General features: G+C 40.2%; 1 protein-coding gene and 1 long non-coding RNA gene across 7 annotated transcripts in view; one reads left to right on the forward strand and one right to left on the reverse strand.

Moving 5' to 3' along the window:
- The window catches only part of LOC117716345 (putative dimethylaniline monooxygenase [N-oxide-forming] 6), a 36,121-nt gene extending 20,140 nt beyond the window's left edge, over positions 1-15,981 (reverse strand). For all 5 annotated transcript variants that reach the window (XM_076941493.1, XM_076941491.1, XM_076941492.1 and 2 more), the window contains exons 1-6: positions 15,803-15,981; positions 15,273-15,506; positions 6,614-6,802; positions 3,423-3,585; positions 1,625-1,767; positions 47-246 (exon numbers count right to left, since the gene is read on the reverse strand). In XM_076941493.1, the coding sequence (XP_076797608.1) occupies positions 47-246; positions 1,625-1,767; positions 3,423-3,585; positions 6,614-6,802; positions 15,273-15,404 (827 nt within the window). In that variant the 5' untranslated portion in view covers positions 15,405-15,506; positions 15,803-15,981. The remainder of the gene's footprint in view (positions 1-46; positions 247-1,624; positions 1,768-3,422; positions 3,586-6,613; positions 6,803-15,272; positions 15,507-15,802) is intronic.
- On the forward strand, positions 242-6,074 carry LOC143443709 (uncharacterized). 2 transcript variants are annotated; one of them, XR_013112914.1, is made up of 3 exons: positions 242-760; positions 1,127-1,243; positions 3,647-6,074. It is a non-coding gene; the product is annotated as an uncharacterized LOC143443709 (long non-coding RNA). The 2 variants fall into 2 exon arrangements; XR_013112913.1 differs by having other exon boundaries at positions 5,663-6,074.
- Positions 15,982-16,412: the final 431 nt, after the last annotated feature.

Genomic DNA, 16,412 nt, shown 5'->3' on the forward strand with positions numbered 1-16,412 from the left:
CAGTATGCTCCTAGATTGAATGGAAAAGACATATTACTCATCATACCCATTTAAAGGCATCAGGCCATAGTTCTCATGCTTAAACCATGTGTTCATCTTCTTGACATATAACCAGTCAGAGACAAAAGAAGGAAGGATATTCCGGAGGAAGGATGCGAACCGGGTAACATATACCATATCCCAAGGATACCCATCATTCCAAACCCGACTCATGACCCAGGAACCACTTCTGGTGCTGATAATGACCTGGTGGAGAGAGGCAAGACAGATCTCAGCATTCTTCAGTGACAAGTAAATGTGACAGAGTTCTCTAGAGGCAAATCTATATGTCCTCTTCAATATCCATTTAGGAACACTTTCTACGAAATGAGTCTAGATGAACATACCACATTTGCATCTCAGGGGAGGCAAGAGTCCTCTCTCACCACACTCAGAAAGACTGATGGAGAACTGTTCCAAGAATTATAAGCACAACACCTGGTATAAGAAGCCTCTATAGCCAACAGTGGTTGTTTTAATTTTTATGTGCTCAGAGAGTAAGATAGTCAGTTAGTTAGAGACTAGTCAACACAGCTCTAGTAGCACTGGATGATAGAAGAGGCTGGGCTGAGTTAGGGAAATGGAACTAAATAGGTAGCTAGAATTAGATTGAGGGGCTGCCACAGATTTAATGCTATTGTCTGTCCCTCCTAGTCTACCCTGAACATGCTCACAGGACGTCTGTTCATCCCAAGCCGTGGAAGCCATCTCAACATGCCAGGTCAATTGCTGGTTTATTTACTATCTTTCTGAAACTTAGAGCTATCCTTAGTTATAAAAAACACCCAACATCCAAAGCTTTCTTTATGTTTATTTAGGAGTTAGCTTACTTAGTATCTGCTTGCTTAAAAATATGCTGAGCTTCTTCAGGTTCTCCTAGTCGCAGCAACTGGAGTCCTGTGGAAATTTTCCTTGACTTCTCTCAGGTTAAGTCGGGACTCAGTTCTGAGGTGTTGCGGCCACACCTAATTCTACTGGGAGACTCAGCTCTTCCTTTGTAGATGGTTCCTGCATCTGTTGCCTCATCCCCACCCACTGATTGTTCATTGAGGTCATGATCTAGTCTAACCCATATCTGTAATTTTAGCTTAACATAGATCTGACACACAATAGTGCCCAGCATTTGCTGAGTCCTTGCTTCTGAATGAGTGACTGAAGGAATGACGGAAAAAGCCAGATCACGTGACGCTCCAGAGCTGGAGTGGTAAGTAGTAAATCTTGTTTAGTGCTAAGTAGAGTCTTTCACTAGGTAGGTGGGAAGAAACACTGTTAAATAAATAAAGACGGAGACTAAGAACTGAAATGATTTGGAAGTTATTAGAATATAAAATTAGAATAAAAAATAAATGTTTATGTACTCATTTCTACACACATTCAGACATTTTGCCTTCATTTTAGCAGAGCAAACTTTTTCATAGCACGGAGGACTTTGTCTTCCCTCTCTGGGTGAATGGCTCACTCACATTCCCATGATTGAAAGGTTTCATGAAACAGGTAATAATTCTTGGAAACCCAAGCCTTCAGTGCTGACCTAATGGCATATTTCTATCCTAGTTTTATCTCCTAAACCCTGTATGTCCCATACCTGTGTAGCCAGATGACTGAGTTCAACAGCAATGTCGGATGCTGAGTTTCCCAGGCCGATCACAAGGACCTTCTTCCCCTGGAAGGCTCCAGGGCCTTTGTAATCCCGGCTGTGCAGGCATTTGCCTTGAAAGTGCTCTAGGCCTAAGTTAAGTTTCAAAAATTTGAAGACTCAGTTTTTCACACATTAAAAAATTTCCCATAATTGAAATGCATTTATACACTTATTTGAGTGTTGCCAATAAACTACCAAAGAATTATTTCTGGGGATCTTAAATTTTTTAAAATGTTATGATTTCCATTTTAATAATAAACAACAACAGCAATAACAGTAATAATTTTATTAAGTACTACCTAAGGGCTATTGCATCTGCTAAATGCTTAGTTTGTTTTAACAATTTACTCACAATGACAAACTGCTATATGGGTTTTCCTAGTAAGCAAAGTGCTTACCTTGCAAGCATGGGGACCTACATTGATCCCAAGAACCCATGTTTTTAAAAAAAGGAAAAAAGAAATTGGGACAAAGAACTTAAGGACAATAAAAGGTTTGGCCTGGGTGTATTGACTCATATATACACGGCCATGAAACAAGCTGCCTATTAACATTTTAACCTATTCTTCATGAACTACTACCAACTTTGGCAAAAAAGGAAGGAAGGAAGGAAGGAAGGAAGGAAGGAAGGAAGAAGGAAGGGATAGGGAGAGGAATGGAAGAAGAATGGAGCAAAGAAGAGAGGAAGGAAAAATGGGATAGAGGGCAGGAAGATTTTGTGTGTGTTTATTTTCTTTGATTTTTGTCATCCTTGGATGGCAACTGTTATGGTTAGATTAGTTTTTTTCCTCTTATGCTCTTCCTCCTCCTCTTCCTCCTCCTCTTCCTCCTCCTCCTTCTTCTTTTGTCAACGTAATTCAAGCTAGGTTCATACAGGGCGAGCAAGTTTCAGTTGAAAATGGCCTCCACCAGATTGGACTGTCAGCAAGCTTCTGGAACATTCTCTTGACTAATGATTGGAGTTAGAGGGCCCAGCCCACAGTGGGCAATGGCACCTCAAGGCAGGTGGTTCCCGATTATACACAAAAGCAAGCTGGGTTAGTTATGAGGAGTAAAACAATAAACAGTATTCCTCCATGATCTGTTTCAGTTCCTGCCTCGAGGTTCCTGCCTCAAGTTTCTGCCTTAATTTCGTTCCACAGAGGACTATAAACTGTATACTGAAGTAAATCCTTTATTTTTGGAGATGGTGTTGGTTAGTGTTTTATCATACCAATAGAAAATTGAACTGAGACAGCAACTGAATGCACTGCTGCTGCTGCTACAGCCACAACCACAACTACCACAGCAATTACTACTTACACACACACTCATGCACACACATACACATTCACGAACATATATGCACACATCAGAACATATATTCTTTCACACACACACACACACACACACACACACACACACACACACACACACTGAGATTCTTAAAATTCACTTGTAAATTGACAGTAAAGATGAAAGGGGAATTGTACTTTGTCTGGCAGAATCCCACATTTTTGGATATGAATGTTCAGACTCCATGTGTGTTAGGACTTATGCTTACATGACTCCTTGACATAAGAACTGTGTATAGTCTTTGAACTCCAGGGCTTAAGGAATACATTATTATAGTTTTCATATCATCATACATAAACATATTTTCTTTTGGCTTTTCTGGCAATTCAAACAATTATTGTGCAAAGATATGCTTCAACACTAGATACTTGCCCATAAATCCCCCAATTATTATATGTTTCAAGCTTACCAGGAAAAGAGTCAGTTGGCATATTAGGGTACACATGATGTCCTGAACAAATCATCACAGCATCAAAGAGCACAGACTCTTGTTTGCCATCCTTTTCAGTAACAACTACCCATTGACCAGTGGTCAAGAAGCTGGAACATTTCTTTATACTGGAAACCAGGGTCTGGAAGAAAATAAGAAAAGGAATTCCTTCTATTTGTGGAATTCTTCCTTCTTTCTTGCAGTATTTTTCTATGGAGAAAATAATGATATAAGATGACCCAGTCATTAAAAAATATATGAAAAGGCACTAATATGGGGTTCAGAGTACATCCTCAGTGAATCTTCAAATCTTGCACAGAATACTACGTCTGAGGGTTTACTTATTATTGAATATCTGGTAAGTTGATGTGAGGCAAATAATACTTGGGCATTTTTATGAGTGTAGCAAATTTACAGCATTTGCTTACATCTGCTCTACAGCGACACAACCTTCTCCTCCTCTGATCTCATCTTCTACCCACTCAGTGAACACAGCAACTTCCACAGCACATACGCCTATATATCTTGAGCCCATTCCCCCTCTGCTCTCTGGTCTAGCTTTCCTACTGGAAAGCCATAGTGCCTTTTCTAATGAAGCATATTAATAATTGACCTACCTCTATTTTCTCCCAAGCTGTCTTTGACTTTTCTAGCTCTTAGAACAATGACAGGAACCTCCCTGTTACCTAAGCTTCATGTCTACATAAATATTGATCTCAGAGACATAATATTGCTTTTATTCATTCCATGACCTCAAATGATGCATTGCTTCAAGGTCTGATAAAATCATGAAGACAGCTTCAAGAGTCTGTAGCTAGGCTGCCTCCCAGCTACCAACTTGCTACATGAAAGACTTCATCCTGCCTTTTGACAGGACTAATTGATTCTGTGTTTCTGCCTCAGAGTAACTTCTGATGCACCACAGTCTTATTCGTGGTGATTGAGCATAGAGTCTCACCTGTGCTCGGTAAATGCTCTCTACTGAGGACGCCCATATCTCTAGTTTGAGGACACCCATATCTCTAATCTGAGGACACCCTTATCTCTAAGCCTATGGTCGAAACTGTGAATAATTATGTTCTTGTGTGTTTTTACCTTCTGGTGTTTCCACAGACTCCTCTGGGACAGAGACTGCTAATTTCCTTTTCATATATTTCTTTTTTTTACTAACAGAACCTGCTTTGTTTGGAGCAGCTATGTACCTAGCAATGGGACCCACTTTCAGGCCCTCATGTAGCAGGAGGGGCCTATGAGATAGAAGCAGATAATGTGGAGGTCAGAACCACTGGATTCCCCTGTAGTTGGAATTAAGAAGGTTGTAAGCTGATTAATGCAGTAGTGAAACAGAACTTAGGTCCGCTATAAGAGCCACTAGGCCATCCCTCCACCCCCTTACTACCTCTTGCTCCTTACCTCCCTCCTTTCCTTCCTTCCTTCCTTCCTTCCTTCCTTCCTTCCTTCCTTCCTCCATCCCTTCCTTCCTTCCTCCATCCCTTCCTTCCTCTCTCCATCCCTTCCTTCATTTCCATATAACAATAGCATGGCATTATATAAGCATGTATCAAGAGCTTTATTAATGTTGGTAGGTATTACTGCCATAAATCAAGCCAATCTATGGCATTCATAATCCCGCAAATGAATGAATGGAATGAGTAGATAAATGTAATAAAGGAACATCTAGGGCAACTCTGTTGTGAGTCCTCTCCAGCTTTAGGAAGCTGTTTCTGTGCTTCTCAATAAACCTTGCTCATTATCCTGTTAAAAAGTTTCAAAAATGATAGCTGGAAAATTTAATTTTAACTAGATGTTTGGAACTACTCAAAGGAAAATAATTACGTAAATACAGCCTCAAGTCATAATTTTATTGTTTCCTTCATTATATGTATGTATGAACCTTTTATTTAATACTAATTAAGACAGGGTTATCTAACAAATCTAGAACATTACTGCCAGTTACAGAAATAATGACTATACTTCATAAAACTTCTAAGACTCATTAAGAAGAAATATAATGGCTTGAGCAGGCAAAGGACAGGGGTCATTTAAGTTGCTACTCTTTTCATAATGTCATAATTTCTAACTGTAATGAGAATTTTGGTTTCTTAAAAAAAATCCAGTTGTTATGTGAATATGTTTTGTTTTAATCCCTGGTGTGGGATGGGCTATGGGGCTGCTTCCGATTGTCTACAGCTTCTAACTGTGATTGTCTTGTGCTCTAGGAGGGGTGTGAATTTTGCCAGCTGGAGATAGTTTCCATGGACTCTTGAGAGTGTATAAATGTGAGGTCCCTGAGTGGGCCTGGGGAGGTTGCTCTTTCCCCGGCTGCTCCCCCTTGCAGCTCCCCTTGCTGCCCCTGGTTGCTGTTGTTGCAGTTTGTCAAGAGGTCATGAGCAAAGAGAAGGAGAATAAATTGGATATCCTGACCAAGAAGATTGGACTTGCCCTAAGGAACTCAAAGCCCCTAATCATCAGGAAGTAGACTAAAGAGAGCTACACCCCCTTTCCCTTCTACCTGTCTCTCCTACCTAGTATTGTAGGGTGCAAGGGATCAGGGTGGATAAGGGAGGTAGAGATATAAGAACCCAATATAGTAGACTGAAAAATAAAAATGCCAAGATCTAACAAATGCTACATTTGCTTGGACAATGTATAACTCACAGGAGTCTAAATATAGACTAGAGAATTTTGGATTATTTCCCAAACTTGAGACAATGAGGGTGGGAACTTGGCTGTGGTAGGATATCTGTCTCCAGTATCTTCTAAGGCATTGGTTCTCAACCCCCCTTTGGGGGGGATCACATATCAGATATCCTGCAAGTCAGATATTTTACATGATGATTCATAACCAGTTGCAAAATTACAGTTATGAAGTAGCAAAAAAAAAAAATAAAAGTAGTACTTTTATGATTGGGGGTTACCAGAACATGAGGAACTGTATTAAAGGGTCACAACATTAGGAAGGTTGAGAACAATTGAACCTTAAAATCTAACGTATTTAAAAAGATTTCAGAGAATGGTAGGGGGTGGTGCTGTGAGTGCATAAATGCTTACAGTCTGACAGAACTACTGACTGGTGAGGCTCAAACACTTGGTATATCATGCTTGGTGTTCTGTCCTTCCATCTTCTCTGGTGCTCATGTAATACTAGTGGTACTAGATACAGGTCTTACCTCAAACTGTATATATCTCAAAAGATCCTTCTTCTGAGCAAATGACTTGATGTATTCCTGGAGCTTGCTGTGATGCATGTAGTTTGGGAAATCATCAGGATAGGGGAAATCTGGAAAACACATCATCTCTTTGGAAGAGTTGGTGAAGACCGACTGGTAAATGCTGGCTCTTCCTTCCTCTGCGTGACTCTAGGAAGAATAACAAAACTGTAAAAACAAGCCAAGAATGGTGCTCTTTTCTGAGAATATTCAAGTCTTGGTTGATCAAACCCCTTTTAATATTAAAAATTAAGAGTTCTCTTATTAATTTTTTTCTTCAACGGCATCTCTCATTGGGTCTACTAACTACACTTAATGGCATCATTCATGCCAAGTAGTAGATGGCCAACACACAAAAAATTAATTTTTTGGTAGATCAATCAATCTGTCTGTTTGTCTGTTTACCTATCTATCTACCTACCTACCTACCTACCTACCTTCCTACCTACCTACCTACCTACCTATCTTTCTGGTCTTTTGCCTATATTATGGTTTCTAATTTTGTGTTTTTATGCATTTTATTTGTGTTTATGTGTTTGCTTCTTCTTTTTTTAACCTGATTATTTTTTGCCCATCTGTTTTCTAAAGAGAAAGAAAAAACAAAAGAACAAAAGGAAGGAAGCAAAGGAAGGAAGAAGGAGGTTGTGGCATTGGATAGATGAGGAGGTGCAAAGACTTTGAGAGGAGTTGGAGGAAGAAAACCATAATCAGAATGTACTGTCTGATTTTTTTCATTAAAAATGCATGAAAAGCATAGTTCTTTTTTTCAGCTATAGAATAGAACGCCCTTTACATAGGACTGCATAGAACTGATCCCTTTTTACATCAACATCCTCACCCAATTAACCTGCATAGTTCTTTTTTTCAGCTATAGAATAGAACGCCCTTTACATAGGACTGCATAGAACTGATCCCTTTTTACATCAACATCCTCACCCAATTAACCTAGCACTAGTTCTTCTATAGTCTCTCAGCAGTTTCCTTCTTTTTTTCTTGTGTTGTCACTGGTTCAGATATCATTCTCACCTTGAAAAGCCAACAAGGGTTCAACAGTCCAAGCAGCACGTGGCTTTTTTCTCATGTGGTTCCTACATGGACATCAGCACCCTCTCCACTGGGGACAAAACCCACACTGTTATCCAAAGTGGTTTATCCACTTTGATATAATCAGAATTATCAGAATTTATCCCCAATTGGAGATTCTTGAGTTTCATTTCCAAAATCGTGTATTTTTGCCTCTGATGTATGGTCTGAGAACTTGCATTTCTAAGAATTTGCAGAGGGACCTAGTGTGGCTGATTTCACATTTTGGGAAACTCTGTTATAAATGAATTGTCCTTGAGGGGCCTTTAACTCATCAACTATGGGATTCACTCTACACACACACACACACACACACACACACACACTACACAAATCACACATACAAGCAGCACACCCATGTACAGAAACATACCACACACATATCTCACATACACTAAACAAACACAAATCACACATACAAGCACTACACACATACAGAAACATACCACATATATCACACACACATACACACATACACACATACACACACACATACACATATACCACACATCACACACACATCCATACACACCACACACACATAAAACACCACTCACACATACATACACTACACACACTCATACACACACACGTTTACCACAAACACACATCACATACATGCACCATACATACACAAACATACAACACATATATACACACCACACATATCACACACACCATACACATATACCACACACACACACCACACATATACCACACACACCACACACATACACCACACACACATCACATACATACCACACACGCACACATCATATACATACACATCAAACACACACACCACACTACACATATCACACATATACCACACACACACACACACACCACATATATACCACACATACCACACACATACACCACACACACACCACATATATACTACACATACCATACACATACACCACACACACACACATTACATACATACCACACACACAAATTATATACATACACATCAAACACACACACTACACTACACATATATACCACACACACACACCACACTACACATACCACACACACACCATACACACACATCACACACATCACACACACACATCACACTACACACACATACCACACATAGCACACACACATACACACATACTACATCACACACCACACACCACACACACATCACACACAAACACACCACACTATACATAACACACAAATCACACATACACATACACACACAGTACATCACATACCACACACACACACCACACCACATACCACACACATCACACACATCGCACACACATACCACACTACACACATCACACACACACATACAGACACACACACCACATACACACTACACTACACACACCACACACACATCACACACACACCACACTGTATATGTAATGTGTGTGTGATGTGTGGTGTGGTGTATGGTATGGTATGTGTGTGATATTGTAGTGTGGTGTGTGTGTGTGGTGTATGTGTGTAGTGTGGTGTGTGTGATGTCACACCCCCATACTACACACACCACATCACACACACACACACACACACACACACACTACATACACCACACTACACACACATACCACACACATCAAACACACACATACACACACACTACATCACACACCACACACATCACACACACACCATACCACACACCACACTATACATAACACATACATCACACATACACACAGTACATCATACACCACACACACACACCACACCACATACCACACACATCACACACATCGCACACACACATACCACACTACACACATCACACACACACATACAGACACACACACCACATACACACTACACTACACACACCACACACACACCACACTGTATACTACACAGACACATCACACACACACCACACTACACACACCATACACATTACACACACACACACACACACCACCATATACCACACACACACAAACCACACCATACGCCACACACACACACACACACACACACACACACACACACCACACCACACCACTCCCTCCCCCAACCTCCCCAAGGAAAACTGCAGGACTTAGGACACTATCACTTCTTGGCATTCAATTTTAAAGCCACTGTGTAATTGAAAAGTGCCTTCTTGGTGAGAAGCAGTCAGAAGCTAAATTGAAAATAAACATTTCCTGTCTCTTGTGTGGACAGGATAAAAGTGTACACAGGGTGCTGCCTTCAAAACATTATTCAAAGCTGGCAGCCTCTATGTTCCCAAGGCCTGAAGGAATTCTTATGTAACAGAGGAGATGGACACAGTGTCATGTTGCTGGATTTAAGATCTCTCTCTCACCCTGGCTAGCTTCGGGAAGATGAAGACAGAAAGATCTAGAAAGGACCTTGGGGTCGGCGTCTCTGGGAGGAAAGGTCAACCTGAGGCCTCAGTGTCTCCTTTCAAGTTGAGAATGTTCCTTTTCTCTACCCATGGTTGCCACATTTCTCATAAATTTAGAGGCTTGAAATTTTAAAAATCTTTTTAAAGACTTGCTTGTAAATATTTGTGGATGTCAGAGAAGGGGTGAAGGTCCCTGTGTGACAGGTTCTGGGGTCCAAGCCACTGCTGTTCACTCAGAGTGCTTCCTGTTGCCAGTCGTGGGGTGAGGAGGGAAGGAGACTTCTCAGCTGCCCATTGAGAGGAGGGAGGGCTTAGTTGTGGACCAGGGCCTGGTTAAAAATGTAAGACTCTGCTCTGGAAAAAGAGGTGATACAGCCTGGGATTATTTTCAAATTGAATAAATCCATGTGTTCTCCCACACCCATGCCTTGGTTCTAGCTAATTCAAACATGAAAACTTGGAATTTTCTTCAGACACTGTTCTTCAAATAAGGGAAATATATAACAGCAGACAGTTGCTTCAAAACCCATGCCTTTTCATTATTTCAATATGTGAGGTGGTTTGAACCAGTCAGGAGGGAATCAGGTTCCAACTCTGCCTCAGGCTGAGGGATCACGTCCTAGAACAGGGTCCAAGGGCCAGGGGTGCATTATCAGCACCTAGCTATTCTGTCTAGAGCTTCAACCTCTCCCTATTTTGCTTTAGATCATAAGTGATTTAAGTACAAGGCCAGAGGTAAATTCCAGAATGTTCTCTGTGTTTCTTTAAGTCTGCCTTTATTGCCTCTCACATTTCATCTCTGCCTGTTGAGTGTCTGTTGGTGTAAATTAATTCTCCAACTCCAGTTCTAAAGTTCAAGCTCTCTAAATTTGCTTTCTTTTTCTTCCTCTCATCAACTGTCAATCATCCTTGTATCCACAACTTCTGTTGTCTTTATTGCCCTAAGTCCACAGTTGCTTACGTCATAGTTATTTTAATTTCTATGGCCACTGGTAGGTTTTTCATGTTTCAGGGAATGGCCTCACACCATTGTACATATTCTAACAGGGCCCCAAACCTTAGTTGGACCCAAGATCTTAGCACAACTGACTCCATGATGGAAGTACCATTCAGATTGTAAAACTCACCACGTAGACAACACCATCTGCCAAAACTAAAACAAAGACTAAATCCATTGAAATTCATATAGATTCCGGAAAAGTCTCAAAATATACTAACCTTGTATTTTAGCTTCTGTAGTTCTGCTTCTGACTGTTTTTGTTAACTGAAGTATGTCAACCCAGAACACGGTTTTTGTGCTTTAAAAGCTCACCCTGAGAAAGGTTCAGTGCTACACTGGGATCCTAAACTCCCAGTGTGGTTGAAGGCTGGCTGGCAAAGACATTCTATTGCCTTAAACCCATGTCTGAGCAGACTTCTCTGGTGAATACCCCACCAGTGCTAATGGCTTAGCAGGTTACTTTTTTTTAAAGGGCATGAACTGGAGAGAGGTGCTGGAAGGGGAAATGGGAAGTGGATATGGCCATATTTTGTTGTATGCACATATGAAATTCTTAAAAATAAAGACAAAAATTAAAACACTGGTTTCCTGGTGTACTTATTACTTGACACTATGCCTAACACAGTACTCTGTACACTCAGAATGTGTCTGTCGCGTAGATGCACGCATTAGTGAGTGAAAAGCTAAGCTCAAATTATTCTGACATTTTTGTTTTCTTTTTTCAGGCCCCAAATGATGCTAATCTATTGCTTGTTTGTTGAGAAAATTTTTATTGCTGTGTTTGACCATGTCACCAAACTTGGGGTTGTAATCTGTACTCCAAAAATTCAAGTTCAGCCACCTGTTCTCAAGAAGCCAATTGAAACAGTCAAATAATAAAAGGCAGAAAAAAAAGGAGATTTAATCAATGTGGCCGTTGAGAAGGACAGTGAGAGCCAGCAACCTCCTCCAGTCCATTTTACAAGTCCTGAAGTGAGATTAAACTTTAAATAGAACACCTGGGATATGCAAATCTAAGCAGTCCAGGACAAAGTGGGGTCCTGCCCACCATTGACCCAATCATTGGCTAGGCCCAAGTTTCATCATGTAAGGGGGCCTAGCAAGTGTTAAAAGCAGTTGGTACTATTAATTCTCTTCTTAGAGAGACAAAGGCTTCCAGTATTTTCCTTCTTCCATCATGAGATTTCTGGGAGAAATTTCCATTTTGGATTTCTATTGTCTATAGTCCTGTAGACTGAGGATACAAGCGTCTCTCTAGAACGACTTCATCTCCACCAGGACAGTTGCAGCCATACCACCCTGAATGTACCAAAGTTCAAGGTGCAAGTTCAAGGGTCAAGTCTGGTTAGTACTTAGATGGGAGAGATTTCTTATTGTCAAACTGACCAAATCTTTGAGGACGTGATGCCCTATTTGAATGTGTGAAACTTGAAGCTCACTCACATTTAGTCTGCTAGTCTTTAAATCCCACTTGGTTTCCATTTCTTAGAAAAAGCACATAGTGAAAAGTTCAGAGTGATCAGGTTTCTTCTGTCTTCTGCCACACCTTCCACCCAGCAGGGACTCACAAGATGAAAACTTATATAACACAGTTTTCCAAAAATCCCTGTAAGCAACTTTTCTTAGAAAACAAAGAAGGATTGGGGATGAGTGGAGGAAACTAAAGTTTCAAGTATTTGAATGCATCACTCCCCTCCCCCCGGTCCTCACACAGGGCATTCTGGTTAGAATTTTGCTTGTTTACATAACCGGGTGGGAAAGAGACATTCTGTCTGTGGATAACTAGAGTCTACCATGTTCTGCTTCCTTACATCAACTTCCTGAGGAGGTGACAATGGCTAATGCACAGATTCTTCCTTGGATGCAGAAGATCTAGTACCTCCTGGGTACCTTTTGTGGATTACTGATTTTTCTTATGATGCTGGTATTGGCTCACTGCCAGGGCATCTACGTGACACTGGGCACCATTCCCAGACCATGAAGTAAATAGTACTCTGGCATTGCATTACATAAAAATCTACTTCCTTTGAGGACATCCTGCAGAATTTTCTCCTGACTTAAGAAGATTTCAGTAGCTTTTATCCACTGATTTGACAAGAATTAAATGCTATCTTATTAACAACTTTTAGATACTTACTTAGGGCAGCACATTTTATAGAATATGTACAGTATTGAGTTATGATCCATAGTTTCCTAGTGAGGTCTGGGATACCTACCTATAATCAAACATGATAAAATTTCTTCAGGGTAGAATAAAAGTGGGAATTAGCAATATTTCAATTTGGCTTATGTTTTTGATTTCACTGTTACTGGACTTGAGTTCACAGTTTGTGGCCCAAGAAGCCAGGTTTGTCCATTCATCTTCAATAAGCCACTTGGGTCAGGCAAATTAATAGCAAAAATTATAAAAGGTGAACTTATTTAATGTGATCATTGGGAAAATGAACAAAGAGATTCAGTTTCCCCTCCACTCCAGTTCATCTCCAGGGTCCTAAAATGAGAATGTTGTTTAAATAGAGGCCTAAGGATGCACACATTTAAGGAGTCCAGGTCGCGACATGGTCCCACCCACCGCTGACTCATTATTATCTCTGTAAGGTTGTAAATCTCTTTCTTCTAGAGAAAAGCTTTCTCATTGAATGGCCCAGGCATTTCTCCTCTCAACTTGAGATCTGGGGAAATCTCAATTTCTTGAGTTTCACTGTTTTAATAGTCTGATAGCTAACATGCTTCTTAGAATATACTCAGCTTGTCCAGACTGGTTTTATCATATACTTCATGGTGAGACTGCTCTCATCATTACCTCATGAAAGGTTTTGCTATCAACTGAGTTCTTGTTTATTTGATATCAAATAATATTAATTAATAATAATATGGCACCCTTCATCAGTAGACTAGAAGTCACTGAGGTGTAATGATTGTGTCATCCTACTTGCTAGCAAAAACCAGACACATTTAACGTTTATGTAGCATCCAGCTCTTATTGACGGGATTGTAGACAGTTATATTATGATTTAATTTAAGCTGGGAACACTTCTCTGGGGAAATATAAATAAAGTGGAATTCCCTAAAAATTTATTTTCAGAGTGAAGATAAAAATCTATGACTACATATTTCATGTAACACTTTGCATTTAACAGGACCAAAAACTACAGAAAAAATTTTGTGAGATGAATACAGAACCATCCTAAATTAGCACTAAATTCTCTATCAGGGAAATAATTTTTTTCAGGTGAGCAAGAACTGAGACCAAGATAGAAGATGATGGTTGTTAGATGAGTGTCATGGATACACTAACTTTAATCAAAAAAAATATATGTCTCACTTACACGGAGTCACATTGACTGGAAAGCTCAAGACAGGAAAGCTAGAAGTGCTACCAAATCTGGCTTTGGAAACTTAAATGTCACATCAAACATTTTATGGCCATATTGTTTTTTAAAACTAGATAGCAAAGATCATAATTTTTTTCTTCAGATTTAGAATTGACAATTTTGTAGCTACACACATGGTTATTAGATGATTTATAATAATTTAATAATTGCCCAGAGAGACAAAGTTAGACATCAAGTTATATCCTTCTGCATTGCAAGGCACATTAGAGGCAACCTAATTTCCAATTTCTGTATTTGATTGATGAGTTCCTGAGTTCCAGAGTGTGGTAGTCAACCGCCTAAGATCTATCTGCCTAGAAAACCTGAGTTGGAGATAGAGCTCAGAATTCGAGTCTAGTCCAAGTATTTTAAAATAATTTTGTTGGCATTTCAGAGGAATAAAGGATAGAGTCTCTGCAAGCATCTTTGCAAGAAGATTGCTGTGTATTATTTTTAGCTAATTACTGATATTAGCTCTCCATCAGTTTGGAGAATAGGACTCCACCAGACAGGTCATGGTATGGTTGATGGGCTAGGGACTAGAACCACATCACAAAGTTATTAGCTTTCTTTGAGGACATCCTTTAAGGCTGAATAAGCTAAGCCCTGTTGGTGTGAAGTAGTTTTGCATGGAACAATATTGCATGTTAGCAATATGAATAAAATGTTAGTGTGATAGGAGAAAGAGGACTTACCTTTCCAGACCTGGGACTTTTGCAATATGCCTTTCAGGTGTGAAAGAGAACTGATCAGGTGTGATTTGCAATAGAAACCATCTTTTTACCTCTTGTGTCCTAGAGATGTACCACTTACCGAGAATTTCCATAGGCCTCCAACATCGTTGCTTCTTTCAAAGCAGATGGGGTCCAGCCCTTCCTCCAAACAGCACCGTATTGAGGCCAAACCACTGACTCCAGCTCCCACGATGGCCACTTTCTTGCCCATGATAGGCCGTATGAAAAAATAGTCTTCAAGAGAATGTCCTTTGACGCTTAGGGTTTTTCAGTTGAAATTATTAACTGAGTTTTGTGTGTCAGGATCTTCACCCTAACACAAGAAGACACAGGTACACATGAACAGTTTGTGTTTATTATGTATAATTCTGGCATAATGAAATACTAAGCCTGCCCTTTCCAATTACTCCATTCTCTAAGAAATGACCAACTCAGGGACTGCCACACAGACAGCACCATGAAGATCACCGGATCGATGCTCAACATTTCAAATGAAGCTTCAGAAGTTTGAAATAGAAAAGCCCCTCCTATGTGAACCCCCTTGTATCAAATCACTTCTGTCAATACCGACTACCTGATTCTCAGGGATTTTACCTCTTAACTACCCACCTCTGTTGCCCTTCCCAGAGAACCAACAGTTCTCCAAATGTAGAGGAGAATGGCTTTTAATGTCTTTGGATGTAAAAAATGGAGAAAAGGGGAGGCGCTATTTTTCTTAAAGCAAAAATTCCCCTTCCTTTGTTCTTCTCATGGTGTAGGACTCTGCTAAAACCTGGAAGAGAAGGATTGCATGCGGTGGGAATAAGAGAAGAACAGGAAGGAGGGCATGAGGGAACAAATAAGAAAGGGGTGGAGGAAAGGCATGAATGGGGGCCCTGTCCCTTGGCTCTGAAAAAATATACAATAATGACTGATACGGTCACTGGGCTGTAAAGTGAAATTCTGGGGGATTAAATAACCAATAATTCTTTCCTTTGTTCTTGCTTTGAAATTACAGAAAATGTAAACAAAACCTGAGCACCTGGACTATAAGAAAAGAATTTGTTGGGCCAACAGTGGGGGCGAAAAAAAAACAAGCTCAAACTTCTCAAGACTTTAGAGAGCTTGATTTGGGTTGCAGATCTAATTCTTGTAGGTTGTGAAACTGACCAACGTGAAGAGCAGCCTGTGAAGCCAGGAGTCTGCTCTCTGACTCTCCCCTAATCCCCCCCCCCCGCCC

The sequence above is a fragment of the Arvicanthis niloticus genome, chromosome 10 (genome assembly GCF_011762505.2).
Source record: "Arvicanthis niloticus isolate mArvNil1 chromosome 10, mArvNil1.pat.X, whole genome shotgun sequence".
Classification (NCBI taxonomy): domain Eukaryota; kingdom Metazoa; phylum Chordata; class Mammalia; order Rodentia; family Muridae; genus Arvicanthis; species Arvicanthis niloticus.